The 22,381-nt window shown below is 46.8% G+C and overlaps 1 protein-coding gene across 5 annotated transcripts in view; it reads right to left on the minus strand.

The window, feature by feature from the left end:
* LOC141046814 (cohesin subunit SA-2-like) overlaps positions 1 to 19,691 on the minus strand; it is a 195,255-nt gene extending 175,564 nt beyond the window's left edge. For 4 of the 5 annotated variants that reach the window (XR_012219668.1, XM_073541431.1, XM_073541430.1 and 1 more), the window contains exon 1: positions 19,489 to 19,691. Coding sequence is in view for 4 of the 5 variants with exons in the window: in XM_073541431.1 (XP_073397532.1) it covers positions 19,489 to 19,676 (188 nt within the window). In the remaining variant the exon portion in view is untranslated. Of the gene's footprint in view, positions 1 to 16,260; positions 16,381 to 19,488 lie in introns of all 5 variants that reach the window. The other variant, XM_073541432.1, reaches the window with a different exon arrangement.
* Between the last annotated feature and the right edge of the window lie 2,690 nt (positions 19,692 to 22,381).

A 22,381-nucleotide genomic window follows, 5' to 3' on the forward strand; every position in this document is an offset into this window, starting at 1 on the left:
ACCACCAAGTCTGTTTGTGGGTCTCGGGGAATGAGAGAATTGTAAGCCACCATAGGAAATGGCAGCAGGAGAGACAGTGTCAGAATCCTGAATCCAGGTTTCAGTGAGGGTCAACAGATTGAGAGTTGTTAATAAAGTAGTTGCGCAGGAAAGGAAGCTTGTTACAAACAGACCGTGGATTCCAGAAGACACAATTAAAAGACGGAGATGAGGGAGTGCAACTAATATTAATAAGATTATTATGGTTTCGATATGAGGTAGGGTAGGGGTTGGGGGATGGTGGACCAGGATTGGGGGAAATGTCCCCTGAAATCAGTAGGAGGAGGAAGATAAAGAGCAAATAGTTGTTGGAATTGTAAGTAGGTTTTTTTTTCAATGTGTTTGGGCAAGATGGGCTGAGGTTTGTCAGGAAGGTGAGGAGTGCATGGGAGCTGTACATGGGAGAGAGACGTATAGAGGGGCTGATGTGTATGAGTCTTGAAGGAGGGGGGATGGGGTGGTGAATGTGGATGGCAAGGGAGCACAGGTGGATAGAAATAAAGCACATGGCTAAAAGGGAATGCAAAGTGTGGGTTACCTGATTCCTGCCTTGACTAACTGCCATGGATAACTGTCGTTTTCTTGATGCTTAGCTTCTGTGATGCTTTGCTTATGGGATGCCTGCGTGCACCCCTCACTGCGTGCTTCCCCTTAGGAACTACTAAATATATAGGCCACACTACAGGGTCAGGAGAAAGGGATTGTGGGAGCTGGTTTGGTATAATTTGGCAGCTGGGGCCAGCACACCAGGGGGTGGTTGGATGATCAAAAGCATGAGACCAGGCTGCATCTACAGTATATACTACAGCACCTTCCACCTGATAAGATCTAGAGAGGCCCCAGTGACGGATAAAAAGCAGTAAGTATTAAATACAGTGCAACAAATGAATTATACCAAAGCTTTAGCAGGCACATTAAAATATGTAGCAAAATGGTAAAGCAGCAGAAGACAGACAGCAAGCTGAAGTATGGAGTTGTACCATTTGGATATATTGCAGCAGAAATGACAGCCAGCAGAGGTGGGAAGTTGTACCGTTCAGGCTGCTTGCTAACAGTGGATGGAGTGAATACATGCAGGTTAATCGATTTTGTATTGTTTGCTAATACTAGAGTATTCTATTTTTTTGTTTTTATATAATTTTCCTTTAAAAAAAAAATTAAATTCCAGTTTAAAAAAAAAGAAAAAGAATGGGCGCCCGTGTTATACCGTATATGACGGTCCCCAAGGGCAACACCAATCCATTCCGATTAATTGAAGAGGTTGATGAACAGGAGATGGCATCTATGATATCTAATGGGTCAATTACTTTACAGGGAATATGTCACCATATTTTTGCTACTTCATCTGAGAGCACTATGATGAAGGTGCAGAGACCCTTATGCCAGCAATGTGTGACTTCCAGTGCTGTTCGTACTATAAGAAGCAACCCAAATTTAGGGGAGGAAAATGGGGAAAATAAATAATTTTTAGTTTCAACGTTTTTATTGAAAAGAAAACATCATTTAACATGAAATACATTCACATTAGAGTACAAGGATCCCCTCGCAAAAGAAAAAGCATGGGAAACCTATATAGTAGCCTTGACTTCATCGTCTTAGTTTGAAAGAATTGCTAAACAACAGTTTTAACATAACCAAATTAGGTTACAGGGGGAGGGAGGGGGGTATACATTGAGTGTCAATAATATAAGATGAGTCGATGTGAAATACTAGCATAAGTAGTTCAGAGTATATAAATATAGACAGTAACTCCCTTGTGGATAAACTATATAAAGATATCATCCTGGAGTGGTCCTCACCATTGAATGCCTGGATCCAAGGTTCCCATACACCCATCGAAAGTATCGGATCTAATGGCTTCTATTTTTTCATAAAGCATTATCAAATTAACCCTTCTTTTCACCTGCGTTATTGAAAGCGTCTTTGTTTTCCAACTACTAGCTATGTGGTTCCTGGTTGCCATAGTAATAAAATCAATAAGATGACAAGTCTTATTATTGGCATTGACTGGTCTGTCCCCCAGCAGTAATACCGACGGAGATAAAAATAATTTCCTATTTAGGGCTGTATTAATTAATTTGACCACATCCTTCCAGAGAGATTTCACTATCGGACAAGTCCACCATGTGTGGCGCATGTCCCCACTATCATTACACCCCATAGAACAGTTGCCTGGGATTTTGTTGTAGATGTTGTGTAGGAAGCTAGGTACATAGTGAATTCTATGGAACAATTTAAGGGATGTCTCAGTAAGCAAAATTTGATTGCTACCCTTCACAATGTTTTCGTAGCACCTGTACCACCTTTGTGGTGTGAGGGAGATTTGTAAATCTGCTTCCCATTGCTGCATAGACTTCAGTTTCAAGCATTCTCTAGGTTGGTTAAATGTGGAATAAAAATGAGATATAAGGCCGTTACCCAATGGGTCGTATAGACATTTTAATTTGTAAGTTGTGGGCTTTGTATTTGTAGAGTTTACTGTTAGATTTTGTAAAAAATGAAAAATTTGCTCCAGTCTGAAAGTTTCCGATGTTGGTACTTGATATTTTGTGATGAACTCTTGTTTTGACATTAGTTTAAAGTGAGTAGATAGACTTTGCAGTCTGGTTAATTTATTCTGTTGCCACCATGCGTGATTCCTGGAGGTAACTCCTGGTGGGAACATGGGATTGTTAAACAGGTTTAGAAGTGGAGAGGGGTGGGATTGTAATGCAAATTGAAATCTATTTGCTCTCTAGACACGTAGAGAATGAAAAGTGAATGGCGATTGCAGAGCTAGATCTTTCGGCAAAGGTCCTGTAGCCCAAATTAAGCTTTCCAAGGAGTATGGTGCTATATGGGAGTTTTCTATTTGTGGCCAGATGGGCGCGTGTTGTTCTGCGTTTACCCCTGCCAGCTGGGCAATCTGGGCCGCCTTATAGTAAAGATTGAAGTTCGGCAGGGAAACTCCTCCCTGTGTTTTGTGTCTGAACAGTATTTTCTGGGAGATACGAGGTTTTTTATTGTTCCAGATGAAACGTGTTATGTGTGAGTTTATCGTTTTGAAGGTCACTAGAGATATTGGGATGGGTAGAGATCAAAATAAATATAGAAATTGAGGCAATGAGACCATTTTTATCGAGTGCACTCTTCCCAGGAACGAGAGAGACGGAGAGGACCATTTTGATAGGGATTGTGTTAGTTTTTGAAGTAGGGGGGTATAGTTATGCTTAAATAGAGTGGATTTGGATGGCGTAAGATTTATTCCTAGGCAGGTGATATATCGCTTCGCGTGTCGGAAACGGAAGTTCTCTATTATTGAGGCTTGTTCATCCGAAGGGGTGTTCAGGAACATAATTTCTGATTTATCAACATTGACCTTTAAACCTGAAATTTCCTCAAAATGTTTAAGTGTGCTTATAAGATTAGGCAGAGATACAAGGGGGTTTGTCAGAGTTAAAAGGAGGTCATCGGCAAACAGACTGACCTTGTATTCCTGTTTACCAATAGTTTGACCTGAGATATCAGGGTGTAAACGTATCTTTTGCGCCAATGCTTCCATTACCATAGCGAATAGGGCTGGGGATAGGGGGCAACCTTGCCGAGTTCCCCTATTAATGATTATTGGTTTAGGAACGGTTGAAGGCAGTTTTAAATATGTTACTAGGTTATTGTAGAGAAGGTGAAGCGAATCACTCAGTTGTTGCGATATCCCCATTCTATGCAATATATTAAACATGTATGGCCATATAACGGTGTCAAAAGCTTTTTCTATATCTAAAGCCAGTACTGTCATGGGGGTTTTACGTTTATTGGTGGTATGAATAAGATTTAGATTCTTGCGGATATTGTCCGGGGCTTGTCTTGTTGGAATGAATCCAACCTGATCTTTGTGAATGAGGTTAGGCAAACATTTATTAATCCTATTGGCAATTATAGAGAAGATCTTGAGATCCAAATTCAATAAGGAATGGGCCTGTAGTTTTTTGTAAGTAATGGGTCCCTCCCTTGTTTTGGAATAACTGTGATATGTGCTGTGTAGTATTCTGGTGGCATGGCTTGACCTGTTAGCATGCTTACAGTATGTTTGTATATGCTTGAGCAGGATGTTTGAGAATTTTTTATAATATAGTGCAGTCAGTCCGTCGGGGCCTGGAGCTTTACAAGTTTTTAGATGACTTATGGTGGAATTTATTTCCTCTTCGGAAATAGGAGAATGTAGTGTAGCGGCGAAAGTCGGGGTTAGGGACGGTATTGGTACATTAGTTAGGAAATCATCCAATTTGGGTAAAGAGAAATTTGTACTATCTGTATACAGTTTTTGATAATATTTTTGCAATGTTTCATAAATTCTGTTCGGGTTGAAAGTAATTTGAGACTGCTTATCTTTTATGGAGAATATGGAATTTAATCTCTCTTTTTGTTTTAATTTCCGTGCAAGCATTCGGTCCATTTTGTTAGAAAATCGATAAAATGTTGCTTGTGTCCACCTGATTGCTTTTTCAGTACGAGTCGTTAGTAAAGTTTCTAATTGTAGTTTTAAATCGTAGATATGTTTAGTGAGATATAGTGAAGAATTTGATTGATTGGCGATTTCTAATTTATAAAGTTCATTTTCGAGGGTGAGTTGCTCTTGGAGGAGGTTTCTTTTCTTTTGAGAAGCTATCCTAATGAGTACGCCAGTGATATATTTTTTATTGGCCATCCATGTATTGCCTATAGAGGTATCGGGGGGGGGGGGGTGAATGGAAAAAGGCTTTGAGCTCTTGCTCAATCGTTATTCTTGTACGGGGGGTCGGACAACAAAGATTAATTTAACCTCCATGTATATAACCTTGTATTTGCTACTTCTAATTTGAACACAGAAAGTACACTGTCATGATCAGACCTTGAGGAGGGGACATGTCTAGAATACATCAGTGAAGGTATGTTTTCTGAGTTAGTAAGAATCCAATCTATCCTGGAATATGAGTGGTAAACATTAGATAAATAGGTATAACCTCTTGTTTGTCTATGAGATTCTCTCCATGTATCAACTAAATGATGGGCTTGGAGGATATTCTCAAGTATAGTTTTCTCCTTCTTTCACATGTCAGGCCTCTTATTATTGGAGCTATCAAGGGTTGGGTTTACAGTTAAATTAAAATCGCCACCCCATATGATAGTGTCGTAGGAAATGGAATTTAAGGATCTAGCAATAGATTTGATTGTTTTTATTTTTAACTTTGGAGGGGCATAGCAGTTGACAAGTCAGATTCTTTTTTCTTGTACCGTTCCCCAAAGAATTATATATCTACCCGCTGTGTCTGCAACCATACCCTCTTGTATACATGGAAAAGAGTTAAGAAGTAATATGGCGACTCCTCTCGTTTTTTTATCATGAGAAGCCAGGAAAAATCTTGTGTAAAGCTTATGAAAATATTTGGGAGATGAGTTATTGGAAAAATGAGTTTCCTGTAGAAATAGCACATCAGGGGAATGTTTCAGGTAGTCAATAAAGGCGTGTTTTCTTTTTATCGGGGAATTTAACCCCCTTACATTGTGTGACAGCGTCCTATACATTTGGTTTGTTTAAGGGGTTTATAATTAAATCGACTAATGAGGTGACACTCGGAATAGGTTGTTTCACGTCAACTAACAATCTGGTTACATGTATAAATCTCATCAACACTCTGGTAGGGAAAAGTGGGGTGGTAAGGTGAACAGAAATAAGGTAACAGGAGAAACGGTCACAACCATTGACCAATATGTGGGCTAAGGTGTGCCGACCCATTATTAGTAGGGCCAGAAACAGCAGCAGCCCAAAGTGGAGTGGCATACTTACTCCAGGGGCACAGCACTCCAGAGTTAGAGAAAAAAAAAAATAGTAATATCATTCGTAACACGTCATGAAAGACATCAAGTAATAATACTATCAGAACAATGTCTCAGTATTTTGATAGCTCATGTTAGGTCCGTTCCAGGACTTACGTCGACAGGAGTCGCAGGAAGCAGACTGCCTATTGTGTGGTAAATTGTTGGGCCTGGTACGGCGAGCTTCTATCCATTCTCTGTGAGGCCTCTGTCTCTGCGGTAATGTTCCCGACTCTATGATCGTGATGCCTGCTTTTTCCAGCGCCCTTCTACCTTCCTCTTAATTTTTTGGGGAGTAGGTGGAGTTGCCATGTGAAAAGATTAGAGCATGCGGAAATCCCCATCTGTATCTGATGTTTGCTTTGATTAAGGCCATCGTTGTGTCTTTCATGGCTTTTCTCCTCAGTAGAGTCGCCGGGCAGATGTCTGGGAACGAGACCGTATCCGGAACATCTGGTAAATTATTCATTTTACGAGCTGCTGATAAGATCAAGTCTCTGGCCTCTTCATGGTGCATTTTAAGTACAACATCCCTTGGCGAGGCGTCCGGTTTGGGACCTCCCAGAGCTCTCTGGATTCTGGTTATTTTTAAACCCTTAATCCCATGTGACGTACTATCCCGTCCATGTGCCCTGGGACTTAATTCCCAGTGACGGGATAGTACGTCACAGCGATCAGCGGCGCCCACGTGGTGAGCGCTGCTGATCGCGGCCGGGTGTCAGCTAATTATCACAGCTGACACCTGGCACAATGTGTCAGGGGCGGTCACGGACCGCCCCCGACACGTTAACCCCTTGCACACCGCGATCAAACACGATCGCGGTGTACCGGGGGTTAAAAGGAAGCATCGGCAGGGAGGAAGCTCCCTCCGTGCTTCCCTGAGCCCCCCACCGCAGTGCAATGTGCAGCGCTGCTGCGGGGGTCTCTTTCCCTACAGGTCCCCGGATCCAAGATGGCGACGGGGACCTTCGGGGGCCTGTAGGGAGCTGACTTCCTCAGTGCCTGCAAAGCGCAGGCATGAGGAAGTCTGCTTCTATGCCTGTGACAGATCGCTGATCTGTCACAGTGATCTGTGATGTGACAGATCAGCGATCTGTCACAGGACAGTGATGTCCCCCCTGGGACAACCTAATAAAGTTAAAAAAAAAGTGTAAAAATAATTTTTTTTTAAAAAAAATCGCTAAATAAATTAGAAAAAAAAAATATTCCCCAATAAATTCATTTTTTGGAAATAAAAAAAGAAAAAAACAATAGAAGTACATATATTTGGTATCGCCGCGTCCGTAATGACCCGCCCTATAAAACTGTCCCATTAGTTAACCCCTTTAGCGAACCCCTTAAAAAATTAAAAAATAATGATTTATTATCATACCACCGAACAAAAAGTGCAATAACGCGCGATCAAAAAGACGCATAAAAATATCCATGGTACCGCTGAAAACATCATCTTATCCCGCAAAAAACGAGCCGCCATACAGCGTCATCAGCGAAAAAATAAAAAAAGTTATAGCTCACAGAATAAAGCGATGCAAAAATAATTATTTTTTATATAAAAGTTTTCATTGCATAAAAGCACCAAAACATAAAAAAACGACCTAAATGAGGTATCGCTGTAACCGTACTGACCCGAAGAATAAAAGCGCTTTATCAATTTTACCGCAAGCGGAATGGTGTAAACGCACCCCCCAAAAGAAATTCATGAAACGCTGGTTTTTGTTCATTCTGCGTCCCAAAAATCGGAATAAAAAGCGATCTAAAAATGTCACGTGCCCGAACATGATACCAATAAAAACATCAACTCGTCCTGCAAAAAATAAGACCTCACATGACTCGGTGGGTCAAAATATTGAAAAATTATAGCTCTCAATATGTGGTGATGCAAAAACTATTTTTACAATAAAAAGCGTCTTTTAGCCTATGACTGCTGCCAAACATAAAAACCCGCTATAAATAGTAAATCAAACCCCCCGTTATCACCCCCTTAGTTAGGGAAAAATAATAAAATTAAAAGAAAATGTATTTATTTCCATTTTCCCATTACGGTTAGGGCTAGGGTTAGGGCTGAGATTAGGGTAAGGTATGTGTTGGGGTTAGGGTTTGCGTTAGAATTGAGGGTTTCCACAGTTTGGGCACATCAGGTGCTTTCCAAATGCAACATGGCGTCGGATCTCAATTCCAGCCAATTCTGCGTTGAAAAAGTAAAATGGTGCTCCTTCCCTTCCAAGCTCTGCCATGCGCCCAAACAGTGTTTTACCCCCACATATAGGGTATCAGCCTACTCAGGACAAATTGTAAAACAACTTTTGGGGTCCAATTTCTCCTGTTACCCTTAGGAAAAAAAAATTGGGGGCAAAAACATCATTTTTGTGGAAAAAAATGATTTTTTTATTTTCACACCCGGGCGTTATCAACTTCTGTGAAGCCCTTGGGGGTTCAAAGTGCTCACCACACATCTAGATAAGTTCCTTAGGGGGTCTAGTTTCCAAAATGTTTAGTTACATCAGGGGCTCTCCAAAAGCAACATGACACCCGCAGACCATTCTATCAAAGTCTGCATTCCAAAACGTCACTACTTCACTTCCGTGCCCATACAGTAGTTTTCTCCCACATATGAGGTATCAGTGTACTCAGGACAAATTGGACAACAACTTTTGGGGTCCAATTTCTCCTGTTACCCTTGGGAAAATAAAAAAATTGGGGACTAATTGATCATGTTTGTGGAAAAAATACGATTTTTTTTATTTTCATGCCCGGGCATTATAAACTTCTGTGGAGCCCTTGGGGGTTCAAAGTGCTCACCACACATCTAGATAAGTTCCTTAGGGGGTCTAGTTTCCAAAATGGGGTCACTTGTGGGGGGTTTCCACTGTTTAGGTACATCAGGGGCTCTCCAAAAGCAACATAACACCCGCAGACCATTCCATCAAAGTCTGCATTCCAAAACGTCACTAATTCCCTTCCGAGCCCTGACATGTGCCCATACAGTAGTTTTCTCCCACATATGAGGTATCAGCGTACTCAGGACAAATTGGACAACAACTTTTTGGGTCCAATTTCTCCTGGTACCCTTGGGAAAATAAAAAAATTGGTGACTAAAAGATCATGTTTGTGGAAAAAAATGATTTTTTTATTTTCACGCCCAGGCATTATAAACTTCTGTGAAGCACTGGGGGGTTCAGAGTTCTCACCACACATCTAGTCCTCTTACCCTTGGAAAAATAAGAATTGAGCGTGAAAAGATCATTTTTGTGGAAAAAATATGATTTTTTAATTGTACGGCTGTATGTTATAAACTTCTGTGATGCCCTTGGGGGTTCAAATTTCTCACCACACATCTAGATAAGTTCCTTGGGGGGGGTCTAGTTTCCAAAATGGTGTCATTTGTAGGGGGGTTTCCACTGTTTTGGTACATCAGCGGCTTTCCAAACGCGACATGGTGTTCGATCTCAATTCCAGCCAAAAACGTCAAATGGCGCTGCTTCCCTTCCGAGCTCTGCCATGCGCCCAAATAGTGGTTTACCCCCACATGTGGGGTATCAGCATACTGAGGACAAATTGCACAATAACTTTTAGGGTCCTGTTACCCTTGGAAAAATAAGAATTGAGGGTGAAAAGTTCATTTTTGTGGAAAAAATATGATTTTTTAATTGTACCGCTGTACGTTATAAACTTCTGTGAAGCCCTTGTGGGTTCAAAGTTCTCACCACATATCTAGATAAGTTCCTTGGGGGGTCTAGTTTCCAAAATGGGGTCACTTGTGGGGGGGGTTTCCACTGTTTAGGTACATCAGGGGCTCTCCAAACGCGACATGGCGTCCGATCTGAATTCCAGCCAATTTTGCATTGAAAAAGTCAAACAGCGCTCCCTCCCTTCTGAGCTCTGCCATGCGCCGCAACAGTAGTTCCCCCCACATATCAGGTATCAGCGTACTCAGGACAAATTGCACAATAACTTTTGCAGTCCAATTTCTCCTGTTACCCTTGGTAAAATAAAAAAATTGAACCTGAATTATTTTTTTTGTGAAAAAAAGTTAAATGTTCATTTTTTTTTAAATATTCAAAAAATTCCTGTGACACACCTAAAGGGTTAATAAACTACTTGAATGTGGTTTTGAGCACCTTAAGGGGTGCAGTTTTTATAATGCTGTCACTTTTGGGTATTTTCTATCATATAGACCCCACAAAGTGGCTTCAAATATGATGTGGTCCGTAAAAATAAAATGGTGTTGCAAAAATGAGAAATCGCTGGTCAATTTGGACAAAAAAAAATTTTGGATCCAAAATTGTGCTGATGTAAAGTAAACATGTGGGAAATGTTACTTAGGGTGTGTGCAGACGCTGCGGAATCCGCTGCGGATTAATCCGCACGGATTTTGCAAAAACCGCAGATAAACCGCAGGTCAAAAGACCTGCGGATTATCTGCGGTTTTGACTGCGGTTTGGTCCTGCGGATTCACCATCTCCACAATGGTGGAGATAGGAACCCGCTGCGGATTCCGCAGAAAGAATTGACTTGTCACTTCTTTCTGCGGTTTCAAAACCGCAGCAAATCCGCGCGGATTTTTCCGCAACGTCTACACAGCATTTTTTTTTTACCATTCATTTGAATGGTACTGTACACCGCAGCTAAAACTGCTGCAGGTCCGCAGCGGCCAAAAACGCTGCGGAAACGCAGCGGAATCCGCAGCGTGTGCACATACCCTTATTAAGTTTTTTGCGTGCTGTATCTCTGTGATTTAAGGGCATAAAAATTCAAAGTTGGAAAATTTCACAATTTTTCGCCAAATTTCCGTTTTTCTCAAATAAACGCAAGTTATTTGAATTAAATTTTACCACTAACATGAAGTACAATATGTCAAGAGAAGACAGTGTCAGAATCACCGGGATCCATGGAAGCGTTTCAGAGTTATTACCTCATAAAGGGACAGTGGTCAGAATTGTAAAAATTGGCCCGGTCATGAACGTGCAAACCACCCTTGGGGCTTAAGGGGTTAAAGAGTTAGAGTCTGCTTGAGGCAAGAGAGTGCAAAAGAGGTTCGAGGCAACCTCCATTAAATTGGTGCAACTTTCTGGTAGTCCTTTGATTCTGATGTTACCTCGACGTGAACGATTCTCCAAGTCCTCACACTTAAGCTCCAGAGACTCGATTCTAGCATCTTGCTCCTGCAGTTGCTCTCTATCATATTCAAGGGCATCAGCAGTGTCATCCATTCTTTTCTCCAGGTCATTGATTCTTTGGGCAATATCTTGAATTTGTTGTGTGAAATTGTCCACAGCTGATGACAATTCAGCCCTGAACGTTTTCTGAATGGTAGCTAGGAGATCTTCCATCGTCATAGGAATCATGTTTGTTGAAATAGCCGAGTCGGTCTTCTGTGACCTCTGAGGTGGGCTCCTGGAGCTCGATGTGGAAGATTGTGATGCCGAAATAGTGCAGCTTTTCGATTTTGGACGTTGAGACAATTGTGTAATCGATCGAGTATTCATTTCTGAAGAATTGGATTTTTTGGGACGCATTGCTCTGAGACCTCCTGCGTTCTGTAAGTTAGCTCATGACGGTTACTTAAATAATCTAGTGCATATTAGTGCCCGTGGTGACAGACCTAAGGCACCATGGTTATAGTCCACTAGGGCTGTCCATGCCCTCTGTGTTGGATTTTAGCAGGATATGGGGTAGATCTTGTAAGATGCAATATGTGTCTAGTGTTGCTCTGTTGCAGACTCTATGAACCGTGTATCCCTTTAATATTTTAGGAGTGAGGGGGTGGGAGCAGTGGCGGATTATAATGAGGTCAATCTGGGCGGTAGCCCAGGGCCCAGTGGTGTGGGGGGGCCCACCAGCCCAGGGTAAATTGCCCCATTATAATCCACCACTGGCACCAGCGGTTAGTGAGAGGACGCGCCGACCCGTCTGCCTCCTCCCCAGCAGCACCTGACACATTCACAAGCAGAAAAACGTACTCACACATCACGTGACCAGCGTGTCTGCCCTCTGCTTACCCCCTCACCCCCACTGCTCCCAGTGACGTCACCCGTTTCCTGCGCCCCGCAGTTTGAGCCGACAGACAGCATGAGTGAGGTGGCTCTTGTGCAGCGGTGATGTCACGCCCCATAGCCCGGGGGAGGGAGGAAGAGGGTGGCTGTCTGACACCGAGCCAGAACGGCAATGGCAACAGAACAAGAACTGAACTGCCGGAACTGCCAAGGTAACGAGCTCAGGAATAGTGCTGGAAGGTCAGAGGGACACCTGTCCACAGGTAAAAGTGTGCCCCCCACATGTCAGTGTGAGCAGGGCCCCGGAGGACAAGCTTCGCTCTGGTGCCACAAACTGTGCTGAACCTCCTGCCAGCCTTGTAGCAGTGCCAGGGGCGGGTGATGCCCTGGGCAGCGCCAGTGCAGAGTGGGGGGCACAGAGGAGCATTGTGATGTGGTGCTGCCTGCCCCCTGTCCTGTGGAACCCTCTGCCCCCATGGGACCCCCTGTCTCCTGCCCCATGGGGCCACCTGCCCTTGTGATGCCCCTGTCCTGTAGGACCCCCTGTCCCTCTGATTCCCCTGCTCCCTGTCCTGTGGCACCCTCTGCCCCTGTGATGCTCCTGCTCTCTGTCCTGTGGCACCCCCTTCCCCTGTGATGGCCCTGCTCCCTGTCCTGTGGCACCTCCTTCCCCTGTGATGCCCCTGCTCCCTGTCCTGTGGCACCCCCTTCCCCTGTGATGCCCCTGCTTCCTGTCCTGTGGCACCCCCTTCCCCTGTGATGCCCCTGCTCCCTGTCCTGTGGCACCTCCTTCCCCTGTGATGCCCCTGCTCCCTGTCCTGTGGCACCCCCTTCCCCTGTGATGCCCCTGCTCCCTGTCCTGTGGCACCCCCTTCCCGTGATGCCCCTGCTCCCTGTCCTGTGGCACCTTCCCCTGTGATGCCCCTGCTCCCTGTCCTGTGGCACCTCCTTCCCCTGTGATGCCCCTGCTCCCTGTCCTGTGGCACCCCCTTCCCCTGTGATGCCCCTGCTCCCTGTCCTGTGGCACCCCCTTCCCCTGTGATGCCCCTGCTCCCTGTCCTGTGGCACCCCCTTCCCCTGTGATGCCCCTGCTCCCTGTCCTGTGGCACCCCCTTCCCCTGTGATGCCCCTGCTCCCTGTCCTGTGGCACCTCCTTCCGCTGTGATGCCCCTGCTCCCTGTCCTGTGGCACCCCCTTCCCCTGTGATGCCCCTGCTTCCTGTCTTGTGGCACCCCCTGCCTCTGTGATGCCCCTGCTCCCTGTTCTGTGGCACCCCCTGCCCCTGTTCCCTGTCCTGTGGGACCCCCTGCCCCTGTGATTCCCCTGCGATGCCCCTGCTCCCTGTCCTGTGGCACCACGTTCCCCTGTGATGCCCCTGCTCCCTGTCCTGTGGCACCCCCTTCCCCTGTGATGCCCCTGCTCCCTGTCCTGTGGCACCCCCTTCCCCTGTGATGCCCCTGCTCCCTGTCCTGTGGCACCCCCTTCCCCTGTGATGCCCCTGCTCCCTGTCCTGTGGCACCTCCTTCCACTGTGATGCCCCTGCTCCCTGTCCTGTGGCACCCCCTTCCCCTGTGATGCCCCTGCTTCCTGTCTTGTGGCACCCCCTGCCCCTGTGATGCCCCTGCTCCCTGTTCTGTGGCACCCCCTGCCCCTGTTCCCTGTCCTGTGGGACCCCCTACCCCTGTGATGCCCCTGGTCCCTGTCCTGTGGGGCCACATGCCCCTGTCATGTATGTTACCAGGCACTGATCTCCCGGGGGCACAATGGTCTCAGGTTCTGGAGGAGATCCCCCAGATCTATAGATCCATGCACATCGCTCATCCCCAGTACAAGTCTGTGATGTCTTCTGGGGTGATGGGTTGATGGGCCAGCTGTATTCTCCATGTGGCTAGCAGATCTCGTCTGTGGCCACTGATTGTGACACTGCTCACAAAGTTCCAGGCTTCAGTCATTGATTTGTCTGCTGGGGGAGTGAAATGCCTCTTTGGTGTGGGGATTCCCTCTCCCATTGTCTTCTCCCTGCGATATTAATGACCTGGTGATGCAGCAGCCGCCTGGCAGAAGCGCGGCATTTTTTGGATTAGATGTCCATTTCTTCTGTGGCCATTGTTTGCCCATGGCTTGTCCTCATTATGTAAGCCATCTCTGGGCACTGACCTCCATGACCCCATCACATGACCCCGGCACATGATCGGGGGGCCCACAGAGTCTGAACAGCCCGGGGCCCTGGCTACCCTTAATCTACCCCTGGGTGGGAGGCCCAGCATATCAAGCCAGCTGAAGATATTGTGGTACAAAAAAGGAAAAAGAGTTAATAAGGGTAATAGTGCCAGTTGGCCAGTAGATGGAGCCCCTGTCACTGTAATGTGAGGCAGCTGTTGAGAAATATTTCTCACTGTGATTTATGTTAAGAGTCCCTGGTGCTCCTTTAATATTGCTGAGTGGGGGGTCCCAGGGGACTTGAATCAAGCAGGTCGGCTATCTCCAACCCGGGAATGGCTCCCAGGAGGTCGCTCGTCAGGATTAACTGGGGGAAGGAGCACGGAGGGGGGAAAAGGGCCGCCCGTCACTTTAACAAGCCGACTCCACAAGGCTCACAGCAGCTGGAGGCAGGAGGCTGTGTGCAGGAGCAGGTGAGGGGGAGAAGAAGCCGAGGGCCCGCAGTGCGGAGGCTCCACAGCGACTATCTCACCAGAACTCACAGAGCATGCAAGGTCAGACACTGTGAGTAGCGGGGGGAGGGGAGAGAAGCCTAAGGCCTCTTTCACACTTCAGTTTTTTACAATCAGTCACAATCCGCCAGGTTTTTAAAAAAACGGATCCGCAATTTTCTTTTGAGGATCCGTTTTTTTCCCCATTTACTTCCATTATTGGCGGATTGTGACGGATTGCCGTCCGTTGCATCCGTTTTTTTTGCGGATCCGCCAAAAGTTGCTGTCCGTCACCATCCTCAAAGATTTCAAAACGGAGCTTGCAATGTTTTTCTGGCGGATCCTCCAGTCTCTCTCTCTCTCTCGGCATCCGTTGTCATCAGTACTAAAACGGATCCGTCATCCGTCCTTTTGGCGGATTTTGACTGATGCAAAAAACTGAAGTGTGAAAGAGGCCTAACAAGTAATACCTTCACAGAGCAAGTCCTGTATGTCACCATAACAATTTCAGCTCCTCTCTCAGCCCTCTCACCTCCCCGAGTCTGCAGCTCCCTCGCCTCAGGATTTCGTCCTCTCGAAAATAAATAATTTTTAATGTGAAAATGAGGGTCCATCTTATAGTCCGAATTTAGCTTACGGAGGGGCAGTGGTGGTGGAGCAAGGTGACAGGAGGCAGGAGCACGGACGCCGCTGCAGGAAGCCAGTGGCGGCAGGAGTTGGGCGATACTGCAGGCCTTGGGTTGGAAGAAGGTAGTGTCCCTGCGAAGCGAAGCAGGAGCCACTGATCTCCCGGCAGTGGACTTCAGGAAAATGTCAGCGGTGCGACACAGGAGCGGAGTCTCCACTGTGAACATCTCCTGGCGGTAAGCTCCAGGAAAATGGCACCATAAGCGGCACATGCGCAGACTGAGATCTCGGTTTGTCATTGAGCAGAGATCTAAACCTGAGCATGCGCCAACACCAGCGACCACTGACGGAAGATCAATGGCTTGTGCCTCACTCCGCCGAGACAACCCTGCTCTCAGCCGAGGGCCTGTAGCATCACCCCACTCCTGCTGCCGCTGGCTTCCTGCAGCGGGGACCCTGCCTCCTGTGATCCCGATCCGCAGTAGCCCCCCGGTAAGCTACATTCTCACTATAATATGCAGCCCCATATTCATCCCAAATTATGAGGGGGGAAAGAGTGCATTTTATAGTTCGAAAAATACAGTAGTTTATTGGGTGCAGCGATTCTGATAAAATCATTGTTTTCTCTCTAGCAGAGCTCTGAATGCTAAGCCCTGTCCATTACTCACCATTTCCAGGTCCAGCAATAAGTCGCCGCCGCTGCTCCTGTTGTGTGTTACTGTCTGTAACGCCAACATCACCTCAGCGCTGAGGTCAACAAGTGAGCTCCGTGGCCCTGTTTGAGTAGGCGATATGAGCCACTAAGCTCACTGATTGACATGTTGCCAATTCAAAAATATTCCCGTGTCTAGATACTGACTTAGGCCTCATTCACACATCAGTATTTTTGATCAGTGTTTTATCAGTATTTGTATGCCAAAACCAGGAGTGTCTCCAAAACACAGAACAGATGTCAGTCTTTCAATTATAGTTTTTCCCTGTAATGTCCACTCCTGGTTTTGGCATTCAAACACTGATGAAAAATACTGAAGTGTGAATGAGGCCTTATGATGAGAAATATATTTTCTATAGATATTTCAGGCATCCTAAAAATCAAGATCACCAGTACGACATCTTACTTTTGGCAGAGACCTGCTGATGAATTAGACACAGATATCATGTCTTCTGCATTTTGCCTTCAGGATACAGCCAACACGTCTTAATCTTTCTCTCCAATTGCAGTCTTGTAAAATAAACACCTGTGGAATCGTACATGATGGTTAGGATACTATTTTCCTTACACAAAAAGCACATCATAACCAACATGGACAGCATGGTTAGCACTGTTTCTTTGCAGCACTGGGGTCCTGGTTCGTGCATCTTCTCCTCGAGTTTGTGTGGGTTTCCTTCAGGTTCTCCAGTTTCCTCCCACACTCCAAAGACAAACTGAAATGGAATTTACTTGGGATAGTGATCACCTCTGTAAAGTGCTGTGGAATTAATGGCGCTCTATAAGCGTGTAAAATAATTTCACTCTATACTGAAGGTATATAGATCAAACAACTGCACATTCACGTTCGCTGGTGGAACTAAAAACAAATCTATTTAATATATTAAAACTAGGTGATAAATATTTTAGTCACACCCGTTCTGAAAGCAAAAATGAATTAAAAAAATGATTTTTTTTTTTTGTATTATCTGCATGGGCGGACATACCGCCGGTTCAGCCAATGCAATGCACCGGGGCCCAGAGGTGGAAGGGGGCCCCTGAGCGTACTGCTCATAGCGCCAGAGTATGCAGCCACTATGGGGCCTGAGTCCAGATTGCGGGAGTGTAAGGGGCCCGGTATTATGCAGCATCGGCCCCCTCTCACTTCCTGCTGTAATCACCTGAACACCAGAGCAGGAGTTAGGCTGTGTGCACACGCTGCGGATTTTGCTGCGGTTCCGCAGCGGTTTTGGCCGCTGCGGACCCGCAGCAGTTTCTGCTGCGGTGTACAGTACAATGATTCCCTATGGGAATCAAAAACCGCAGTGCAGACGGTGCGGAATTTTCCGCGCGGATTATCTGCGGTTTTCAATCCGCAGAAAGAATTGACATGTCAATTCTTTCTGCGGATTCTCCTGCGGTTTGCCATCTCCTCCATTGAGGAGATGAAAAACCGCAGGGCAAAACCGCAGAGCAATCCGCAGGTAAAACCGCAAGTCTTTTGACCTGCGGTTTCACCTGCGGATTGTACAAAATCCGCGCGGATGAATCCGCACCTTTTCCGCAGCGTGTGCACACAGCCTGAGAGTGGCGTGGGAGAGCAGGAGTTCAAAAAGGGGCGTGTCATGCAGGGAGAGATGCTGGCCAATGAATGCTTTCCTCACCAGACTGAGAGCGCTCACTGGCTGTCGTCTGTCCTCCTGCATCGCGCGTCCCAATGGTGAGTACTCACTGGTTGTCAGGGACCTGGCCGCACAGCATACAGGGACTGCAGTGTGTACTGTATTCTTCTTCCTCCACTGTGCCATTCCAGGCAGGCTGCAGCATCTAGGAGCACAGGTCAGGTGAAGAGGCTCACTGCACAGGGCATCTCACAGAGGAGGCTGCGGGAAGGGAGCTGACTGCACTGGAGCTCTGCAGCAGCAGGGAGCTGAAATCATCTGTGTCCCCATCCCCCACAGTGGGCCCTGCAGTCGTGTCCAGGCTCCAGCTTTTCTCTGCACTATGTGGCTGACCTCCATGGCTCATCTGAACAGAACACCTGAGGTCATAGATTATTATGTGTGTGTATATTTACATATGTGTGTGTACAGTACATGTATATGTGTGTGTGAATGTATATGTGTGTATCTGTGTATGTATGTATATGTATCTGTATGTATAGTATGAGTGTCCATGTATGTACGGTATACTTTGTGTGCATGTATATATAGTGTATGTCTATGTGAATGTATGTAAGTGTGTGTATGTATGGTATATGTGTAGATATATGTATACTATATGTGTATAGAAGTGTGTGTGTATATGTGTATATAAGTGTGTGTGTATGTGCGGTATAGGTATGTACAGTATATGTGTGTATCTGTGTATGTACAGTATATGTGTGTATATATGGTGTGTGTATGTGTATGCATGTACGGTATGTGTATCTGTGTGTGTATGTACGGTATATGTATGTACGATGTATGTGGGATCCAGCAGATCATGGATAACTTGCTGAATACTGGGGATTTAACTACTGGGCCCCCAGCTCTATTCATTATCTATAGAGCTGCTGAGCGTTGCGCTCAGCTATTTCCATCAGTTCCATAGACAATGAATAGAGCAGAAACCAGATGATACAGGCACCAGACATAAAATGTAATATATACATTGTTTGGCTCTGCCACGAGGAGTCTCTCTGCACCCTTTCTGTCATGTGCCAACTAAAGTGTCAGCCATGTCAGCAGTGTTCTAGTCACTGACATAGCGGACACTAGTTGTCACCTGACTGCAAGTCTGACTGCCCTGGAGCCAGCGGAACTCCATGATAACGGATATATATTTATATATTACACACACAGTATATATATCCATCTCGGTGAAAAAATATAAATAAATATATTTTTTAGATGTGTGGGGGCCCAAATATGACTTTTGCTATTGGGCCCTGTGATTGCTACGTACGCCCCTGCTTGCAGGGCAGTAATAATGAGGGCCCTAGTTTCTCGGAGCCCGAGGCTCCAGGGGTCTCATTGCCAGATTGCTCTCATCATAAGAAACGTAGCGGGCAGGGAGGGGGGCCCAGACACATTTCTTGCACAGGGGCCCCAAGCTGTCAGTGTCCGCCCCTGATTCTCTGTAATATAAGAAGTTATTTAACCATTTCTCTAAGCGCTATTAAGAAAAAAAATAACCAAATACCGATTTTCGGTCAACAGAATTCTCCTCCCTCCAAAAAAAAAAAATTGCAAAGCCAAGACACAGTACGTCCCCAAATGGTCCCAATAAAAACTACAGCTCCAATATGGCACGGCCGGGAGAATAACGGTATCCGCTCATACAAGCCTACCCTACATCTCACCCCAAGACTAAAGCCCAGCCACAAAGAACAAGGCCGCATACATCGGTGGCCAAGAAACAAGGGATCGGCTCTTGGAATTTGGAAATTGAAATTGGTGTGGCCAGTAAGGGTTAATACTGCCATCTGGCGATGGTTGCCCATTCTCTGAGGTGAATGTATAAGTGCCCCCAACACCCGAGTACAGGTGAGCCCCTCATGTCCCTGCAGTCAGCCCTGCCCTGTAGACCCCTGGATAAGCTGCACACTGACACTAGAGAACCCTGCAGACTCTCGACAACATGGCGGCTGGTAGGAGGTGATAGCTGCTACACATACCCGGGGAAGTGGTCCCATGCCAGCCGGGGCCGAGCGCTGCCTCTCCTCACAGTGCAGTGTTTACAGCAGGGCTCTGGCTCCTCCTCCGGCTCCGGTACCTGTCCGCCTCCACCGCCGGAGCCTCCGTGTGACGGGCTGTGATTGGTGCTCTGCCCGCCCCTCATTCTTCCTGCTTCCTCCTTCACCATGGACCAGATGAGATCACAGCTGTAATGTCAGCACCGGAGAAGGCTGGGACAGCGGAGGAGAGGGTGTGAGACATGGCGGCAATACACGGCTGTGCCTGGGAACAGAGCAGGAGGAAGCCATGTCTCTACACTGCATGTCTCCCGGACTATCATTACTGCATCTTCCAGGGAAAATGGAAGAGGTGCTAGTAACCACAGTGTACCCAGCAGTGCCAGTCACACTGTCCTATAGCAGTGCCAACCACAATATACCCAGCAGTGCCCGTCACACTGTCCTATAGCAGTGACAACCACAATATACCCAGCAGTGCCCGTCACACTGTCCTATAGCAGTGCCAACCACAATATACCCAGCAGTGCCCGTCACACTGTCCTATAGCAGTGCCAACCACAATATACCCAGCAGTGCCCGTCACACTGTCCTATAGCAGTGCCAACCACAGTGTACCCAGCAGTGCCAGTCACACTGTCCTATAGCAGTGCCAACCACAATATACCCAGCAGTGCCCGTCACACTGTCCTATAGCAGTGCCAACCACAGTGTACCCAGCAGTGCCAGTCACACTGTCCTATAGCAGTGCCAACCACAATTTACCCAGCAGTGCCAGTCACACTGTCCTATAGCAGTGCCAACCACAATATACCCAGCAGTGCCAGTCACACTGTCCTATAGCAGTGCCAACCACAATATACCCAGCAGTGCCAGTCACACTGTCCTATAGCAGTGCCAACCACAATATACCCAGCAGTGCCAGTCACACTGTCCTATAGCAGTGTCAACCACAATATATCCAGCAGTGCCAGTCACACTGTCCTATAGCAGTGCCAACCACAATATACCCAGCAGTGCCAGTCACACTGTCCTATAGCAGTGCCAACCACAATATACCCAGCAGTGCCCGTCACACTGTCCTATAGCAGTGACAACCACAATATACCCAGCAGTGCCCGTCACACTGTCCTATAGCAGTGCCAACCACAATATACCCAGCAGTGCCCGTCACACTGTCCTATAGCAGTGCCAACCACAATATACCCAGCAGTGCCCGTCACACTGTCCTATAGCAGTGCCAACCACAGTGTACCCAGCAGTGCCAGTCACACTGTCCTATAGCAGTGCCAACCACAATATACCCAGCAGTGCCCGTCACACTGTCCTATAGCAGTGCCAACCACAGTGTACCCAGCAGTGCCAGTCACACTGTCCTATAGCAGTGCCAACCACAGTGTACCCAGCAGTGCCAGTCACACTGTCCTATAGCAGTGCCAACCACAATTTACCCAGCAGTGCCAGTCACACTGTCCTATAGCAGTGCCAACCACAATATACCCAGCAGTGCCAGTCACACTGTCCTATAGCAGTGCCAACCACAATATACCCAGCAGTGCCAGTCACACTGTCCTATAGCAGTGCCAACCACAATATACCCAGCAGTGCCAGTCACACTGTCCTATAGCAGTGTCAACCACAATATATCCAGCAGTGCCAGTCACACTGTCCTATAGCAGTGCCAACCACAATATACCCAGCAGTGCCAGTCACACTGTCTTATAGCAGTGCCAACCACAATATACCCAGCAGTGCCCGTCACACTGTCCTATAGTAGTGCCAACCGCAATATACCCAGCAGTGCCCGTCACACTGTCCTATAGCAGTGCCAACCACAGTGTACCCAGCAGTGCCAGTCACACTGTCCTATAGCAGTGCCAACCACAGTGTACCCAGCAGTGCCAGTCACACTGTCCTATAGCAGTGCCAACCACAATATACCCAGCAGTGCCAGTCACACTGTCCTATAGCAGTGCCAACCACAATATACCCAGCAGTGCCAGTCACACTGTCCTATAGCAGTGCCAACCACAATATACCCAGCAGTGCCAGTCACACTGTCCTATAGCAGTGTCAACCACAATATACCCAGCAGTGCCAGTCACACTGTCCTATAGCAGTGCCAACCACAATATACCCAGCAGTGCCAGTCACACTGTCCTATAGCAGTGCCAACCACAATATACCCAGCAGTGCCCGTCACACTGTCCTATAGCAGTGCCAACCACAGTGTACCCAGCAGTGCCAGTCACACTGTCCTATAGCAGTGTCAACCACAATATACCCAACAGTGCCAGTCACACTGTCCTATAGCAGTGCCAACCACAATATACCCAGCAGTGCCAGTCACACTGTCCTATAGCAGTGCCAACCACAATATACCCAGCAGTGCCAGTCACTGTCCTATAGCAGTGCCAACCACAATATACCCAGCAGTGCCAGTCACACTGTCCTATAGCAGTGCCAACCACAATATACCCAGCAGTGCCAGTCACACTGTCCTATAGCAGTGCCAACCACAATATACCCAGCAGTGCCAGTCACACTGTCCTATAGCAGTGCCAACCACAATATACCCAGCAGTGCCAGTCACACTGTCCTATAGCAGTGCCAACCACTATATACCCAGCAGTGCCAGTCACACTGTCCTATAGCAGAGCCAACCACAATATACGCAGCAGTGCCAGTCACACTGTCCTATAGCAGTGCCAACCACAATATACCCAGCAGTGCCAGTCACACTGTCCTATAGCAGTGCCAACCACAATATACCCAGCAGTGCCCGTCACACTGTCCTATAGCAGTGCCAACCACAGTGTACCCAGCAGTGCCAGTCACACTGTCCTATAGTAGTGCCAACCGCAATATACCCAGC

Source organism: Dendrobates tinctorius, unplaced genomic scaffold (assembly GCF_039654945.1).
Source record: "Dendrobates tinctorius isolate UK_male_01 unplaced genomic scaffold, ASM3965494v1 ptg000121l, whole genome shotgun sequence".
Classification (NCBI taxonomy): domain Eukaryota; kingdom Metazoa; phylum Chordata; class Amphibia; order Anura; family Dendrobatidae; genus Dendrobates; species Dendrobates tinctorius.